Consider the following 17,169-nt stretch of genomic DNA (forward strand, 5'->3'; position numbering starts at 1 on the left):
TAGCTTGAGCCCAAAGTTCACTGGCTTGAGCCCAGAAGTCTCTAACTTGAAGCCTTAGGTCACTGACTTAAGCACAAGGTCACAAACTTGAGCAAGCAGTCACTGGTTTGGCTGAAGCCCCCACTCCCGGTCAAGACACATATGAGAAAGCAATCAATGAAAAACTAAAGTGCTGCAACTATGATTTGATGTTTTTCATCTCTGTCCCTTCCTGTCTCTCTCCATTTCTCTCTCTCTCTCTCTCTCCCTTTTTCTCTCTCATGTGCGTGGAAAAAGAAAATGGAAGGAATGGTAAATATCCTGAGTTATAGGACAACAGGACACATAAGTTACACTGCAGTTTTAAAACCCTTTAAATTCTTTTCCTAGCCATAATTCTCTAAAAGTATTCAGAAGCATACCACCTCTTTTCATGAAGGATACTGAGGTTGAGAAAGGCTACAACACTACTCTGTGACACCAACCTAGTGACAGAGCTAGAACCCAGTTTACCCTACACATATTTCTACAGTCACCTAAAAAGTTTGCACTCATACCCTTGTTTTGTAATGAAGACACAGTGCGTCAGGAAGATTAAGGAATGCTCAAGTTACTTATTTTATTTTATTTTTTCTTTTTCTGAAGCTGGAAACAGGGAGAGACAGTCAGACAGACTCCCGTATGCGCCCGACCGGGATCCACCCGGCACGCCTACCAGGGGGTGACGCTCTGCCCACCAGGGGGCGATGCTCTGCCCATCCTGGGCGTCGCCATGTTGCGACCAGAGCCACTCTAGCACCTGAGGCAGAGGCCACAGAGCCATCCCCAGCGCCCGGGCCATCTTTGCTCCAATGGAGCCTTAGCTGCGGGAGGGGAAGAGAAAGACAGAGAGGAAAGCGCTGTGGAGGGGTGGAGAAGCAAATGGGCGCTTCTCCTGTGTGCCCTGGCTGGGAATCGAACCCGGGTCCTCCGCACGCTAGGCCGATGCTCTACCGCTGAGCCAACCGGCCAGGGCTCTTAGCTTATTTTATTCTGGCATTTACACTCTCAAGAATATGCACACTGCCTTTATTCATTAGGCCATTCCCAATCCTGGAATTTACTGACTCTTCTTTAGCTGGCTCCTACATGATCCAGTGCCCTGGTAGGTAGGCACTGGAACAATTTATTTGGCTGGTAGCTTGTATCAAACTAGAAAGAGAACCGAGAAATCTAGATTCTAGGTCTAGTTCATTCTTTGTCTTGGCTACTTTGGAAAATATGCTTAATATCCGCTGATGATCCAAAAATGAGAAGTTGATTATTTGTTCTCCAGGGTCCTTCCCAGGTCGAACATAACATGAGCTTTAGATTTACATAGAGTATTAGTTGTTAGTGATTGCATATTATGGATTACTAACATTCTCTGACAATGCACTATAGTAAGAAATACATTTTATCCCACCACCCAATTCATCTATAGATATAAAAATCAGAAAAAAGTTTTCTCAGAAAAATACCTTGATATCATTTGATGCACTATGAGATAATATTTTTCTTTTTATTACTATGTTTAATGTTTTAAATTTAATTTTTCTCTTTTTTTTTAAGATTTTATTTATTGATTTTAGAGGGAGGATAGAGAGAAAGAGAAAGTTAGAAGGAGAAGCAGGAAGCATCAACTCATAGCAGTTGCTTCCCATATGTGCCATGACCAGACAAGCGCAGGGTTTTGAACTGGTGATCTCAGCATCCCAGGTCAACTCTCTATGTACTGTGCACAACAGGCCAGGCTTAAATTAAATTTTAACACACTGAATTGATTTGATAGCGCACTGATTGGTTACAAATGATAGTTTGAGAAATACCGCTTCAACCATTTTGAAATAGGCTAACGGGATTGGTCAGCATGAGCAGTAGAATAGTCAGGACATTATTTCCCATTTAGAGAGAACCTTGACTTTACCTGTATCCAGGTGGTGTTCAAAAGTCTGAAATTTTCATCAAAATAATGTAACAAGGTTAGAAATTGCTTATCATTGTACTCAAAACGGTTCTGGAAAATAATGGAGCAGATCACATTGCAGGGAGAACTGCCCATAAGGAAAGAGGGGTCACAGGGAGCCTCTGAAAAGAAAGTAAGTCAAAAGTTAGAGCGGAATTCCCATTTAAATCTTAAGTTGACTGTTTACAATACTTGAGAAGAGTTCACTCAAAAGATTTTTTAAGTATAGGAACTAGTAGGCATGCCACCATCACTATAAACTCAGAAGGCCTAAAATAAAATGTATTGTGTTTCCCCAAGTAAAAATGTCTAATCCAGTCCAATTTACTTATTAATTTCCACCAAGTCTTCCCATGTTTACATCATTCTCCTAATAAGAGCCACAAGGTAATTCACAAGGAGGTCCTTTAAAATTTTTTTTTTAATTTTTATTTATTTATTTTACAATAAATATTACTGACTAAATTGTTTTTTGGTGTTTTGTTGGGTTTTTTTTGAGAACAAGAGAGAGAAAGGGTGAGAGATGAGAAGCATCGACTTGTAGTTGCAGCACTTTATTTGTTCACTGATTGCATTTCAATGTGCCTTGACCAGGGGGCTTCAGCTGAACAGGTGCCCCTTTGCTTAAGCCAGCGACCTTGGATTTCAAATCCAGTGACCATGGTCATTCTAGATCCCATGCTCAAGCCGTCAACCTCGAGGTTTTGAACTTGGGTCCTCAGCATCTCAGGCTAAAGCTCTATCCACTGTGCCACCTCTTGGTCAGGCATTGATTATAATCCACTGGGGAACTTTTTTTTTTTTCATTTTCTGTTGCATGAGGTTTTAGAACTGTTTCTATATATTTCTGCATCGCTGATTCCAAATCGGAAATTCGTTTTTTGGAGCATGCTCTAGTAATTTTTATGCAATTTTAATTTATTTTTGTTACAGTTAATGGCATGCATTGGTTTTTAAATTGGAGTTAAAGGGCAATGACTCTTGGATTGAACATAACCACAAGGCAATTAATGTTTTACAAACATCACCTTTACATAATTGTATTTGTTTTTAAATGTAAAAATTTATTATCTGATAAAAACACTCTCTTATTTTGTTTTAAGATTGAATCATGGCTTCTTCGAGTAGGCGTAAATGTAAGAATAGTCCTGACACCTTCTGTTATATATGTGGCTGTAACACACTTCAACGTCAAAGGCACAATATTTCATCATTTGTGACACGTGCATGTATTGCCTATTTTCAAGTTCCCCTTGGCGATGAAGACAAGAATTGGGCTCCTCATATTGTGTGTCATAATTGTGAGGAAATGCTTCGTGACTGGACAAAAGGAAAACGCAAAGGAATGCCTTTTGGTATTCCCATGGTTTGGCGTAAACCTAAGGACCACAGCAGTGACTGTTATTTCTGTCTGATCCATACATAGGGCATCGGTAAGAAAAAATGCATATGATCACGTATCCTAATATTCCTTCAGCAATATGACTATCCCACAGTCTGAGACACTCCCGGTTCCAGTTTTCAATGGTTTTATATCTTCTAAGGACGAAGAAAGTGAACATGGTCATCAAGTGTATTTTGATAAGATGCATGAGGAAATGGTTGTAGAATCTGAAGGGTCTTCTTCTATGCCAAGCAGTCATTAACCCCTCAGCAGTTTAGCTAACCCAAATTGAATGACTTAGTAAGAGATTTGGGCCTATCAAAGAAAGCAGCTGAGTTATTAGCCTCCAGGCTTCAGGAAAAGAATGTACTTCACCGGTCAGCTAAAGTATCCCGTTTCAGGAAGCGTGAACAAATTTTTGTGGACTTTTTTTGCAAAGACAAACACTCTGTTTACTGTCATGATATCAGTAGTCTTCTCAGCCAGCTAGGTGTTACAACTTACAGTCCAACAGAATGCTTATGCAGCAGTTCCAATTGGTTATTCAACTCATCTGCAAGAAGATTATAATGATGTAAAAATTGTCCTCAACTTTCTGAAGTATGAGGATCATAACTGGATCATTTTTGTGGATCTTAAAAAGGTAGATTTCCTGCTAGGACAACAGAGAAGTTTCATGAAGTATACTTGCATTCTGTGTTTGTGGGACAGCTGAGCTCAGGAGAAACACTGGACACAGAAGGAGTGGCCGAAACATGAAGCTCTGGAAGTAGGGATGCAAAATATTGTGAATGAACCTGTAGTTAATCGAGGATCATTATTTTTCCACTTCACATCAAATTTGGCTTAATGAAGCAGTTTGTTCAGGCTTTGAATAGGGAAAGTGAATGCTTTCAACATATTATTTCTGATTTTCCAGCCTAGTCTTTCGAGAAGATAAAACCAGGTGTATTCAATGGACTTCAAATTCAAACCCGCATACAAGATGAAGAATTTGTCAGGAAGATGAATAAGGAGGAGAAAGCAGCATGGAAGTCTTTTGTAGCAGTTACAAAGAACTTCCTTGGCAACAAAAAATCAGAAAATTATGAACTTCTGGTTCAAAGGATGCTGTTGGCTTTCTGTGACATTGGATGGAACATGAGCATTAAGATTCACTTCCTGAACAGTCACCTTGATAAATTTCCAGAAAATCTTGGAGCTGTTAGTGATGAGCAGACTACTGCTGGAGCATCAGACGAGATTGTCCTCAACAAGTACACACACTCAAGAGGTACAAATGCAAATTTTTGCCTGAATAGAATTTAAATAAGTTTTGCACAAATTATATGATTAAAATAAGTGTTTTAATATGTTCTCTTTCAAAGTTGTAGATAAATTATGATGCAATTATATCTTTTAGGGTATTAGTGTATTTACTGCATTATATAAATTATTATATCTTCACGAAGATGATGCCCAAGAAGTCATTCTACTTCATTATGTTAAACTAAATGTTGAAAATTTTACAATAAGATGAAAACTTAAAATCTTGAATTGCAAAGAAACTGTATCTTACAGAGAAAAACTAATGTCAGATTTGAGATCAGCACACTCGAGTTAGGTAAGAACAAGTGTTTTGTGGATGCAACAAAATTTTGTTCCCCAGTGTCGTATTTTCTATGCTTTACTTTACATCCCCATGACTATTCTGTAACTCCCAGTCTGTGCTTCTCAGTCCTGTCACCTTTTTCACTCAGTCCCCAGCCTCCCTCTCCTCAGGCAGCCATCAGTCTGTCCTCTGTATTTATGAGACTGTTTCTGTTTTGTTCATTATACTGCTCTTTAGATGCTGCATATACGTTAAATCATATGGTACTGTCTGTCTCTGACTGGCTTATTCTACTCAGCATAAAACCCTCAGTCCATCCATGCTGTCACAAAGAATAACATTTTCCTCCTCTTTATGGTAAAAATATCTTTAAAAGTGTAAAATTTAGCCCTCAGTGTGGACACTTCTTCAAGAATATCAGGAGAATGTGCAGACATGAAATCTTACTTTACAAAACAAAGTTGAAAAAGATTTGGTGGATTTTTCTTGTAGAAGAGAAGAATGATGAGAGAATTTGGAGTTACAGTTAGATATTTAAAAAAAAATATGTTACAGTATATGAAACAGGCTTTCTACACGGAATAACAAATATGACTCCCATTTTTTTTTTTTGGTATTTGGCTCTGACAGCTTTTAAGCCTTATCTTTTCTTACTCTTCTCACATCTGAACAAACTGATAATAATTAAAAATAAGCTCAAGTGTTCCCTCCTTTGGCACAAGCAGAGTGTTTAAACCACATACCCTGGCTGGCACAGGGAACCCGCATTCTCACCTCATCCCCTAACCACCATAGAAACCTCAAGCCAGCGCCCTTTCTCTGCTCTCTCATGCCATTTTGGGATCTTCTTAAGAGCCACCTTGCCCTATATAGAAAGCATCATTATCAGTGGTGGGATTCAGCTGGTTTTCAATAGTTTGGCTAAACCACTTCCTAATATTTTGTTGAGTTAGGCAAACTTTTGTTAAGGTGGCACTTGTAACGAAGGATCTCTCTAAGGAGGGTACCTGGGTAGTCACCCAATAAGGAAATCACAAATTTACATACTTTATGTTTTTTAACATTCATATGTGCAACAGCATATTCTAAGCTTCCCTATTATTGTTCATTCAGTCCATAGGTGAAAAAAATTGCAAGTGGGGACACCAATCAAGAAGCAATATGGGCCCTGGCCAGTTAGCTCAGTGGTAGAGTGTCGGCCTGGCTTTCAGGAGTCTCGGGTTCAATTCCCAGCCAGAGCATACAGGGGAAGTGCCCATTTGCTTCTCCACCCCTCCCCCTCTCCTTCCTCTCTGTCTCTCTCTTCCCCTCCCACAGCCAAGGCTCCATTGGAGCAAAGTTGGCCCGGGCGCTGAGGATGGCTCCATTCCCTCTGCCTTAGGCACTAGAATGGTTCTGGTGGCAACAGAGCAATGCCCCAGATGGGCAGAGCATTGTCCCCTGCTGGGCATGCCGGGTGGATCATGGTGTGGTGCATGCGGGAGTCTGACTGTCTCCCGTTTCCAACTTCAGAAAAATACAAAAAAAGAAGCAATATGGAAATATCTTAAATAAAAGTTTTATTGTTATTGTCAGGCATTATTTAATATTTTATCATTAATATTTAAAAACTATTATAATCTAGTTTTGTGTACCTCTTTTATTGTTCTTAAGTATTAAGTGTATAAAATAATAAATGACTTTTCAGTATATCTTTTTTTATACTTATAACAGAGAACTAGTTGTTAAATTATTAGAATCCCAACACTGATCATTATCAGTAATACAACATTTTCATACCCTATTGGGGTGTGTGTGGTACCTTCAATCTCAACATCTAAGCCAAATTTTAGGTGGGAAGCCCATCCTGCCTCTAAGTGGTAACTGCCACAACACTGGACCTCCAAAAGGCAAAATCTCAGCAGGGACCAAATAGCAGAAGTTACAAGGAAAAATGTTTCTGCTCAACATGTGAAAGAAACTTCCAACAGTTATAGTTACCCCGAGATGACACAGGCTGTCTCAACAAAGTGAGGTCTCACAGCTAGGGGGAATCAAGCAGAGTCTGAGTGGTCATGGGTCGGGAAACTGAGAGAAGGTCACATTCACTATGGGAAAAGACCCAGTCAATAAAAATTCTGCTTGAAATATAAATCAAGTGCACAAAATCATTTTCCAGATAATATGTATCAAAACCAAACATTCGTTGACTTATCAATTCCATTTTCAAAATTATATTCTAAGAAAGTAGTCAAACATATGCAATGATTCAAATGGATTGCATTTTTTTATATATATATTAATAGCAACAAAGAACTAAAACAGTTTACTTGTCACAGCCCCTGGAATGGGAAAGAACTTTTGTGTCCCACTGCCATACCTTGCCCATTCATAACACTCTTGGCTTCTTTCCTTGCTCTTTGCTCCTTACACTGCTGTGGAAAGAGCTGGATCCTGGGTGACACTGGAAGCCACATGCTGAAGATGTCAAAGCACCAATTAACCTGGAACCTGGAAAAGCTGTTGTGCCAACCACTTCACCTCTTCTTACTGGTTGTGAGCAAAATGTAAACTTCCGCTACACTTGAGCCATAGCTCTCTGTGCTCTATTGGTAATTGTAATAGCATTCAGTCTACCCAAACTGTTTTTGTTAAGTACATAGAGAAAAACGCACCATTGGTTTTCTTTAATTCTTCCACCAGACACAGGGCTTCCTCTTGAATTCTGTCTTCAATAGTTTTCTTTCCCATTCCCATGTTCCGTAAAACCGTGAGGGAGAAACGCCGGGTTTGCTTCCATACTTCTCCACTGCTGAAAACAACTCCTATCAGGACAAAAAAGTAAATAAAAAGAATAACTTCCGTTTTCATTAACTCTAGCTGAGAGTCTTGATCTCAGGAAATGATAATGTCACTTAAGCAGAAAAGTTACTTTAATGGAGCCAGTCTCAGAAGTTCCCACTGAACGTACTCTGCCTGCTTTCTCTCTCACCCCAGCCTAGAAGCTCATTATCAAGACTTGGTTTTTCATATTACTAAACTCTTCTTCTCCATTAACTCCTCTAAACCTCACAATAACTCTGTGAGCCAGTGATTTATCCCCATTTTACTGAGAAGAGTGCTGAAGATCCTGGAAGCAAAATGCTTGCTCCTTGATTACACAGCTAATAAATCACGGTGAGTTTAAGTAATAGATTAAAAGTGCATTGTAAGTGAATTTTAGGGGCAGTAACAAAGGGAGCCAATTCTTGAAAGAAGGAGAGACAGATTTGTGCATTAGAAGGAAGTTCATGAAAATCTATTCTGCAGGTAAGGGACACAGCCATAGTCCTTCTAATTTCAACATTTCCTCTCTATTTGGGAAACACTTTTCAGGAAATGTGATCTTAAAACCAAACAAGTCAACATCAGACTTCCAGAGGCTCAAGAACAGACCGGTGGGGAAGCAACACTAGTAAGAAACTTGTCCAAGAATATCTTCGAGAACATGTGGAGGAGGAAAGAACCCCACTGAGGCTTTATCTCTTTTTGCTGGAAACCAGTGACCCTCCAGAAGGCTGGACAGTATAAGACTCGCTTCCAAAACAAATGGAAGATAGTTCAAGTCTTTTATTTAAAAAGCTTTTTCCACTATCAGTTTCAATCCATTCTTATTACATATTTCTCCACCATCCTCTGTTCAGAGAATATTTGTGTTTTATGCTCTGTAATTCTATTGAATTCAAATATTTTTTATCTTTTTTAGAAGAGGAGAAGATTAAAGGCAAGGTTGAAAATACTCCAGGTTTATGTTGGTTCCATGCATATTGTGCAAGCGTTCTACAGTAATCTCTTGGTAACTGTGACTCAGGACAGAAAGCAAAATATTTGGTGAATAAGATTAGTTAGTCCATTTCCTTTCCCCTTTTCTCTGTCTCTTCCTCATTCTTAACAGGCCAGGATTTAAAATGAACATGGCTTAGTCACAAATTTATAGAACATTAGTGGTTAGTTGGTTTGCTTTCATTGAATTTATTGTTTCATAGGGGCATTATGTCACCATAATTTTAAATGTGGATTAATTATCCCTTATAGAAAATGTTGGAATGATGATATTTCCATGTGTCTCAAATGCTTAACATTTCTCAATTCCTTAGCCTATTCAGAATCTTTGCAACTTAAATCCACACACATTCTCCAAATTGAAGCATACCTAATCCCAGTATGATTTTGTCTACCACTGGTAAACTGCCTCTTGCAGCAAACTCCTCTCCCCGATCGATCAGGGCTTCCTTCACTGCTTCGTAGCCATGCAGCACCACAGTGGGCTTTGTGCCCAGATACACAGTGAACACCGGGCCATAGACTTCTGCTAGCTAGGGAAATGCAAAGGAGATTAAAATATTAGCCAAAGCTCTATTTGATAATATATTGTGCCTGATTCAGAATGATACTCTCCTCTTGTTTTTCTGTTTTTATTCTGTGAACAGCCTAAAATATTTCTGAAATTAATACATAAATATGAGGGTGATTGTTTAGAGCTGCCACCTCTGTGCCTGGCAATGGTCTGGGTAATTTAAACACGCATAACAACTAATCCTCAAAGCAACATCAGCAGCAGGTTCATTTGCCCCAATTACAAATAAGGAAAGTGATATTAGAGAATTCCAAATTATTTTCAGCATCTGATACCTACTTTGTAGAAGATCAAATTTTGAACCACTTTGCATTTGACCTCTGATCCTTGAGCAATATATCAACCCCCAATGATCATCATAGGACCAATACCCAGCTGACTTCTTCAAGATCACCCGTAGAGCTCTTGCCATCAGAATTCTCATTCAAAAGCCCTGTAATGAATACTAGCAATCTATCCTTTATAAAATCACCCCAGATGATTCCAGTGCTCAGCCCACCTCGTGATATGCTGGTATTACTAACAGGAAGGAGCGTGAGCACCACAGAGGCAAAGCTGGGGCATGCAGCCTCTCATGGACCAACAGTTCCTTCCACCTGCAGCAGTCCTGGCCACAGACAGCACAGAGCTGCTATCCAAGGCCAAAGGACCCTGTTACTGACAGGCTGGCCCTGATAACTTCTTTCTCCCATTCACGTGCACTGTTTCTAATCCCAGAGTCTTTTCCTTTATTTCAGGCATAATTTGTTCCTCAAGGAAGTGCAGTTTTCATGGCTATTCTGAACAAAACATACAGTTTATATAAGAGATGACTTCTTTTTCAAATTAAATTTTTGAGAGTGACCTTGGCTACTAAATGTACATAAGTTTCAATTGTGCAATTCTATAAGATATTATCTGTATATTACATTGGGTGTCAACCACCCAAAGTTAAATCTTCTGATGACTTCTCTTTTATGCTTTTTAGGATTATTTAGAGGGTTTATTCAAATGGAAGAAGCTGAAATCAATCATACAGACCTGAAAATGTTGGAAACTATAGTATAGACAATAGAAAGTGAATATAAAATAGCCAACTCTTTATGAACATTTCCAGCTAAGGATTCATACAAATACATACTTACCATTTCACTTATCCATGAATTACATGATGATTCTGGCAAAATAAGGCCAGAGATAATAAAAATATTCTCAAATCTTAAATATGGTATGAAATAAGTTTTTTTTAATTAATTTTTTTAGAGAGAAAAACATTGAATTGCTCTTCTGCCCATTTATACATTTATTAGTTGGTTTTTGTATGCGCCCTCACTGGGGATTGAATGCACTACCTTGGCACGTTGGGACCTTGCTCTAACCAACTGAGCCACTGGGCGAGAGCCGGGAATAAGTTTTGCATTTTTTTAATAGAGAAGGAATAATGTTATATTTCGTATCTTTGTTATTTTTATTTCTTAAAAATTTATTGATTGATTTTACAGAGAGAGAAAGGGAGAGAGAAAAAAAGACAGACAGACACATCAATCTGTTCCTATATGATCCTAACTGGTGATCAAACCCACAACCTTTAGATATAGGGAGGATGTTCTAACCAACTTAGCATCTTGCCAGGGCCTGGAATAATTTCTAAGAACATTCTACATGAATGGAAACCCCTGAATTAATTCCATAATTTTATCATGCCAGAAGCATGGTTTTAATATTTTAAAATTGATATTGGTATCATACTTATTGGTTTATTAATAATTAAGGCATTTTGTGTACACATTGCTTAAATGTGGACAAAAACTATTAGTATGCTATGATGTTTAAACTTACAAAGTCTTTTTTCTTTTTCTTGTTCTTTTTATTTTGAAAGAGAGTCATACAAGCACAAGGATGGACAGACAGGGGCAGAAAGATAGGAAGGGAAAGCAATAAAATAAGAATCACTTCGGCACCTTAGTTGTTCACTTATTGCTTTATCAGATGTGCCTTGACCAGGAGGCTCCAGCTGAAAGAGTGACCCCTTACTCAAGCTAATGACCTTGGGCTCAGGCCAGTGACCTGGATTTCAAGGCAGAAACCATTTGGTTCAATCCAGCGACCATGGGGTCATGTCTATGATCCCAAACTCAAGCTGGATGGGCCTACATTGAAGCTGGCGATGTTGGGGTTTCGAACATAAGTCCTCAGCATCCCAGGCCAAAGCTCTATTCACTGCACCACCTCCTGGTCAGGGAGCAGAACATTTATTCTTATGCAGGATTACATTAAGGTCCAGTAGTTCTTAAACAGTTATATGAAATAAAAATTTAAATTTAAATGCATTTTTTTATTATTATTACATGGGAGGCAGGGAGGCAAAGAGACAAACTCCCACTAGCGCCCCAACAGGGATCCACTCTCCAAATCCTCTATGGAGCCTTGCTCTGCCCATCTGGGGCTTGCCCCATTGCTCAGCATTTGAGCTATTTTAGCACCTGAGAAGGCCATGGAGCCACAGTGTCTGGGGCCAGCTTGCTGAAGACATTCAAGACATGGCTGCAGGAGTGGAAGAGAGAGAGAGAGAGAGAGAGAGAAAGAGGAGGAGAAGGAAGGGGTGGAGAAGCAGATGGTTGCTTCTCCTGGGTGCCCTGAATGTGAATAGAATCAGGACTTCCACACGCTGGGCCAACACTCTACCGCTGAGCCAACCAGCCAGGGCCTTGTGAAGAATCTTTATAGCGCACTTTCAATTCATTGAAGATGCTGCTCCTTTCGGATATTTTTCCTCTTCAATATAGATTGTTAGGCATTTTAGTATCTTCATTATGTGGCTTTAAAAAAAAGGTGTTGATTTCTTTCACAGTTCACAGTTTTTTTATGAGACTTTGTTTGGAAACCAAATAGTTCAGGGATGTTTTGAATCACCAAATGTTCTTTAATAGGTGAAGTCTGTCAATGCAACTGTAACAAATAAGCATCGACATCCTTAGCCATATTATCAATATAGCCTGAAACCAAAGTAAGATGGTTTTCTTCTTCCCACAATCCCAAATTTGAGTATTGTCATCATTTACAATTTCTGTTTGAGATGATAGTTCTGACCTCCACCTTGTTAAGACTGTCTGAAGCCAGCGTAAACCAGCTATAATAAAGTCTTCAGATTGGCTTTTAAGCAATGACTTTACTAGGGACAACAAATCTACAAGGTGGCCAAGCGAGATGCCTTGTTTTCCTTCCTGTAAACTATTGGTGAGCACAAGAAGGCAACCCTCCACCACCCAAGGTCTTCTATCCTCATCAAATAAACTACAAATTCACTTCTTGTTCCAGAAAGTTAAAGCCACATTCAATCTCAAATTCTCGATGAACAAAACCTGTGCCTTGTTTCATGCTCTCAGAAACTGCAGGGGAAGAAACCCCACTATTTCGATGATGGGCTTTCTGTCTGTCAAGAACCAGAATCACTGGAGTTAAGCAAATATGTCTGATTCTCATGATGTAATTTTTCAGGCAGGTGGACTGCACAAGCCATTTTATTCTCTTTACTTGCTGTGTTACAGCCCCAATTTCTAGGGAGCTGTTACTTTCTATAACAAGGCTTTGGAAAAGGAGATGACCTTTCTGTGGTACAGCACCTAACAAAGGTTATCTGAGCTATTCACAGCTTGTGCAACTATTCTATTTATGTAAGTAGTCAGCTGTTTGGCAGATTTCTTAACCTCCTTCATGTTTTTATTAGTGAAATTAAAGATCCTTTTTCTAGGAAGATCAATGGAATGACCCTCAATATTACTACAAAAGTTTTATTTTTTATCATTATAGGTTTTAAATGTCATAATCTCTTGAATAGCAGCACTCAGCCTAGCCCTGTTGCTGATGAACGGCTCCTGGATGCCCAGAGAGTTCTGTGGCTTTGGGGTAAACCCCACTCAGGGCCATTCAAATGTGATTGTCTGCAATTTATTATTATTTATTATTATTTATTGATTTTAACCAATGAGAAGGGAGAGAAAGAGAGAGAGAGAGAAATAGGAATATTAATCCATTCCTGTACATGCCCTGACCTGGGCTCAAACCGGCAACTTCTGCACTTCGGGCTAATGCTCTAACCAACAGAACTATCTGGGCAGGGCTTATATTTTATCTTTATTTCTTTTAAGAGAGAGAGAGAGAAACATCAACTCAAGGTTGTCTCAGTTTATTGTTTATTTATTACTTCTCATAGGTGCCTTGACTGAGGGGCTCAAGCCAAGCCAGTGATCTTGTGGTCAAGCTTGATGAGCCTGCTCTCAAGCCAGCGACCTCTGGGTAACTGGGGACCTCGATACCCCAGGGTCAATGCTGTATCCACTGCGCCATTACTGGACAGGCTGCAACTTATTCTAATAGAAAAATAAACCAGTAGGGTGTACAGTTCCTTGTCCCCCTGAAGACAAATATGATGGGTGTATTTAATTTCATTAACTACAATGTGAAAGGCAGAAACCATAGGCCGAATCGAAAACGCAAGGCTGGTATGTTCCAACAGTAAAGTTTATTTTAAAAGCTCCTGGATGCAAGCAGGCTGAGACCAACAATGGGTGTCAACGTAAGGCTGTGGGAGGGAGCATTAGATATAGGAGTTGCTGCAGGCATTTGCTGATTTGGAGTTGCCTGCACCAGGACATGCTCAGATCCTAGTTTGTGGCCTTGATTACATACAGACTGTCTTCCTTTCTCCCCCCTCAGGTCTCTCCCTATGGCCTTGTCCCAAGGACATTTCCCAGAACCTTCACAGGGTGGCGGGTGCTTGCTTAAGGGGAGGGGGTAATTGGGCAAGGGAGATGCTTAATGAAGAAGTCGCCCTAGTAGGAAGTTGGGTGAGGGGAATATGAGTTTTAAAGGGGCTCTGAATTTAAAGGAGCCCTGAACACAAACCTAACAATGCAGCTAACAAGAAAAATGTATAAAATCAGCTTCATACACCTTAAACACTGGCATTTGAAACAAATCATTACTGCATTAGCTGTTACACTGATAACTCTAGATATCTAAAGGAAAAAATATATTATGGATGTCTTTAAAAACCTTTGCAGGCCCTGGCCGGTTGGCTCAGTGGTAGAGCGTCGGCCTGGCATACAAGGGGTCCCGGGTTCGATTCCCAGCCAGGGCACACAGGAGAAGCGCCCATCTGCTTCTCCACCCCTCCCCCTCTCCTTCCTCTCTGTCTCTCTCTTCCCCTCCAGCAGCCAAGGCTCCATTGGAGCAAAGATGGCCCGGGCGCTGGGGATGGCTCCTTGGCCTCTGCTCCAGGCGCTAGAGTGGCTCTGGTCACGACAGAGTGACGCCCCAGAGGGGCAGAGGATCGCCCCCTGGTGGGCAGAGCCTTGCCCCCTGGTGGGCGTGCTGGGTGGATCCCGGTCGGGTACATGCGAGAGTCTGTCTGACTGTTTATCCCCATTTCCAGCTTCAGAAAAATACAAAAAAACAAACAAACATAAAAAAAACCCAAAAAATTTTTGCAAATGCACTGATAAAATAATTTATATCGTTTGAAACACAGCCGGGTCCTGGTATATTTCTATCCTCCCAATCAGGCTCTCTATTATCCCATGTACATTAAACATACCGACCCCCACACCCTTCCCAACCCTAAACCCTCCTTTCTCAGAGTGGAGACAGCAGAGGCTGTCTGTAAACACATGTCAAGCATGGGGTCACTTTTTCATTCTGACCTGACCCTGCTCTTGAGCTGGAAAATTTGGTGCAGTGACAGACTCATCTGAAACATGCACCTGGTCAGAGAGGGACCCCAGAGGCCAGTGCTGCGCCCAGTGCCCCCGCCTCCCTTCCGACCGCATGAGAAGGCTGGAGCCTAGTGACCTAGAACACACTGTTTGAAACTACAGTGAAGATTCTGCAAGGTAAACCTGGTTAGGACATTCACCAGACTGGCGTGCTTTTCTGTGCATCACACACTTGCAGGAGGGGTGTGAGGCTTCAGCCTGCACCCTGTCTGACCACCTGTCTGCCTCTTGGTTCTGAGGGTGAAGAGACCTGAGTTGTGCTGCCTGAGCCCGTGCACAGTGGCGGCTGCAGGCTCTCTTTCAGCTGGTAGGTGGGGCAACACTTTGTCCTGAGCCTGGTGGCAATGACTGGAGGCAAGTGTGGGAGGCAGTGGGGGAAGGCAAGATCCTGACAGGCCTCAACTTGGCCTTCCAGGTAGCACATTGAAAGGGGGACAGCAAAGCCACTGGCCCAAAACGGGACGGCTTTGGGGTGCCATGCCTGGGCCACATGCCCAACGACTTCTTGTATGAAATCTCTAATCAAACACACATTCCTTACCATTTACCTTCAGCTAAAAACCATAGCAAATGATAGGGAAACAAGAAAGGACAGCAGCTCTCTCGTGCTTTGCTACTTTACTGTTCTGATGCCGCATGCAGAGACCTAATGCACCGCACTCATAACATGCATTTATTTCACTTCTCTATTCTTGTCGATGAAACACCAAAAATAGTACTACACGGGCAGTATTTGCTTTATAATGACATATTTTAATAATTTTATTTTAACATATGCTGATTACCTTAAATATATTTTGTTTAGAAATCAATGTTAATTTACTTACCTTGGGCAAACTGCTCGAAGAACAAAAACCATACTTACGTTGCTGAAGGATTTGCTGATGTTCTTCACATCTAACTGGAGTATATTTCCAATAATGGGGAGCGGAGTGGGGCCCGGGGGCAGGTTCTGTTCCCCAGAGCTCCGTCTCCACAGTGAGAGGAGAAGGAAACAGGAGACAAAGAGTACCAGGAGCACAGTAAGGACCATTGTGCCCGTCTCTTCTTACTGAATCCACTGGGAGGTTAAAAGCCGATCCCTTAGACCATTCTGCTGCTCAGCGTCTATGTGCCCCTTTGACTCATAGGCTCAGTGAGATCTATTTACGTTCTTTCTGCAAGAGACTTTGATCGCTTCTGCTCACCATTTCAGTGCCCCACCCAAGACCTTTGGTTTACTGGGTTTGGGGTGGAGCCAAGCTACTGCTATTTATTTTGAAATACCACATGTGGTTGACTAACAGTGAAATAAATGTGGTGTATTTTTTGTTGTTGTTTGCTTATTCTATTTACTATTTTGTTTTTTTATTTTTGAAGGAGATAGGGAAGCAGACAGGAATATCAAACTGCTCCTGTTTGTGCCCTGACCAGGGAATTGACCTGGAAACTTCTGCACTCCGGGATGACACTCCAACCAAGGAAGCTATCCAGCCAGGGTTTAATTTTTATGAATTTTTAGAAAGACAGAGAGAGGAAGGGAGAAAGAGGAAACGGGGAAGGGGAACATTTGTTGTTCCATTCAGTTGTGCATATTTAGTTGCTTCTTGTGTGTGCCCTGACCGGGGATCAAACCCGCAACCCACAGAGCATGAGAAGAGTCAGAAGGCAGTGAGAGTAATAGGACTCTGCTTCAGGGGTTGGGAGCCTGCCTTTCCCCCAGACTCAGGGCAAGGGCTTGGTTCATTCCATGACCTAGAACCCAAAACCCAGCCCCCTCATCCAGTCAGATACAAAGTGGCTCAGGCTGGGAGTGTGGCAGCCAAAACAAGCCTAGGGCTGAGCCCCAGCAGAGGGCACAGGAGGAGCCCACAGATCCACAACTGAAGTCAGGATTCTGATGGGGAAATTCTCACACATTTGCAAAATGCAGCTATTGTTGTTTCAAGCACTGTCTACCTGAACAGATGCTTTTGATTTTCCACATGGGTCCACAGGATCCTGAACCCAAGCAGACATGTGTCCACATGCAATACAGCCACACCCTCTCTTGATACATCTGAAGCCAGGTGTGTCTGAAATTCCAGCTAAGGGCCCAGATCTGCAGGTTCCGCGTCAACAGGG

At 41.1% G+C, this 17,169-nt stretch overlaps 1 protein-coding gene and 1 pseudogene across 1 annotated transcript in view; both read right to left on the reverse strand.

Annotated features, from left to right (window-relative positions):
• The window catches only part of LOC136311017 (cytochrome P450 2C21-like), a 33,799-nt gene extending 17,565 nt beyond the window's left edge, over positions 1–16,234 (reverse strand). The window contains exons 1-4 of the mRNA XM_066240167.1: positions 15,932–16,234; positions 9,110–9,272; positions 7,593–7,742; positions 1,925–2,085 (exon numbers count right to left, since the gene is read on the reverse strand). Of these exons, the coding sequence (XP_066096264.1) occupies positions 1,925–2,085; positions 7,593–7,742; positions 9,110–9,272; positions 15,932–16,099 (642 nt within the window). The 5' untranslated portion in view covers positions 16,100–16,234. The remainder of the gene's footprint in view (positions 1–1,924; positions 2,086–7,592; positions 7,743–9,109; positions 9,273–15,931) is intronic.
• On the reverse strand, positions 12,233–13,116 carry LOC136311020 (KATNB1-like protein 1 pseudogene; annotated as a pseudogene).
• Positions 16,235–17,169: the final 935 nt, after the last annotated feature.

Source organism: Saccopteryx bilineata, chromosome 7, assembly GCF_036850765.1.
Source record: "Saccopteryx bilineata isolate mSacBil1 chromosome 7, mSacBil1_pri_phased_curated, whole genome shotgun sequence".
In the NCBI taxonomy this organism is placed as follows: Eukaryota; Metazoa; Chordata; class Mammalia; order Chiroptera; family Emballonuridae; genus Saccopteryx; species Saccopteryx bilineata.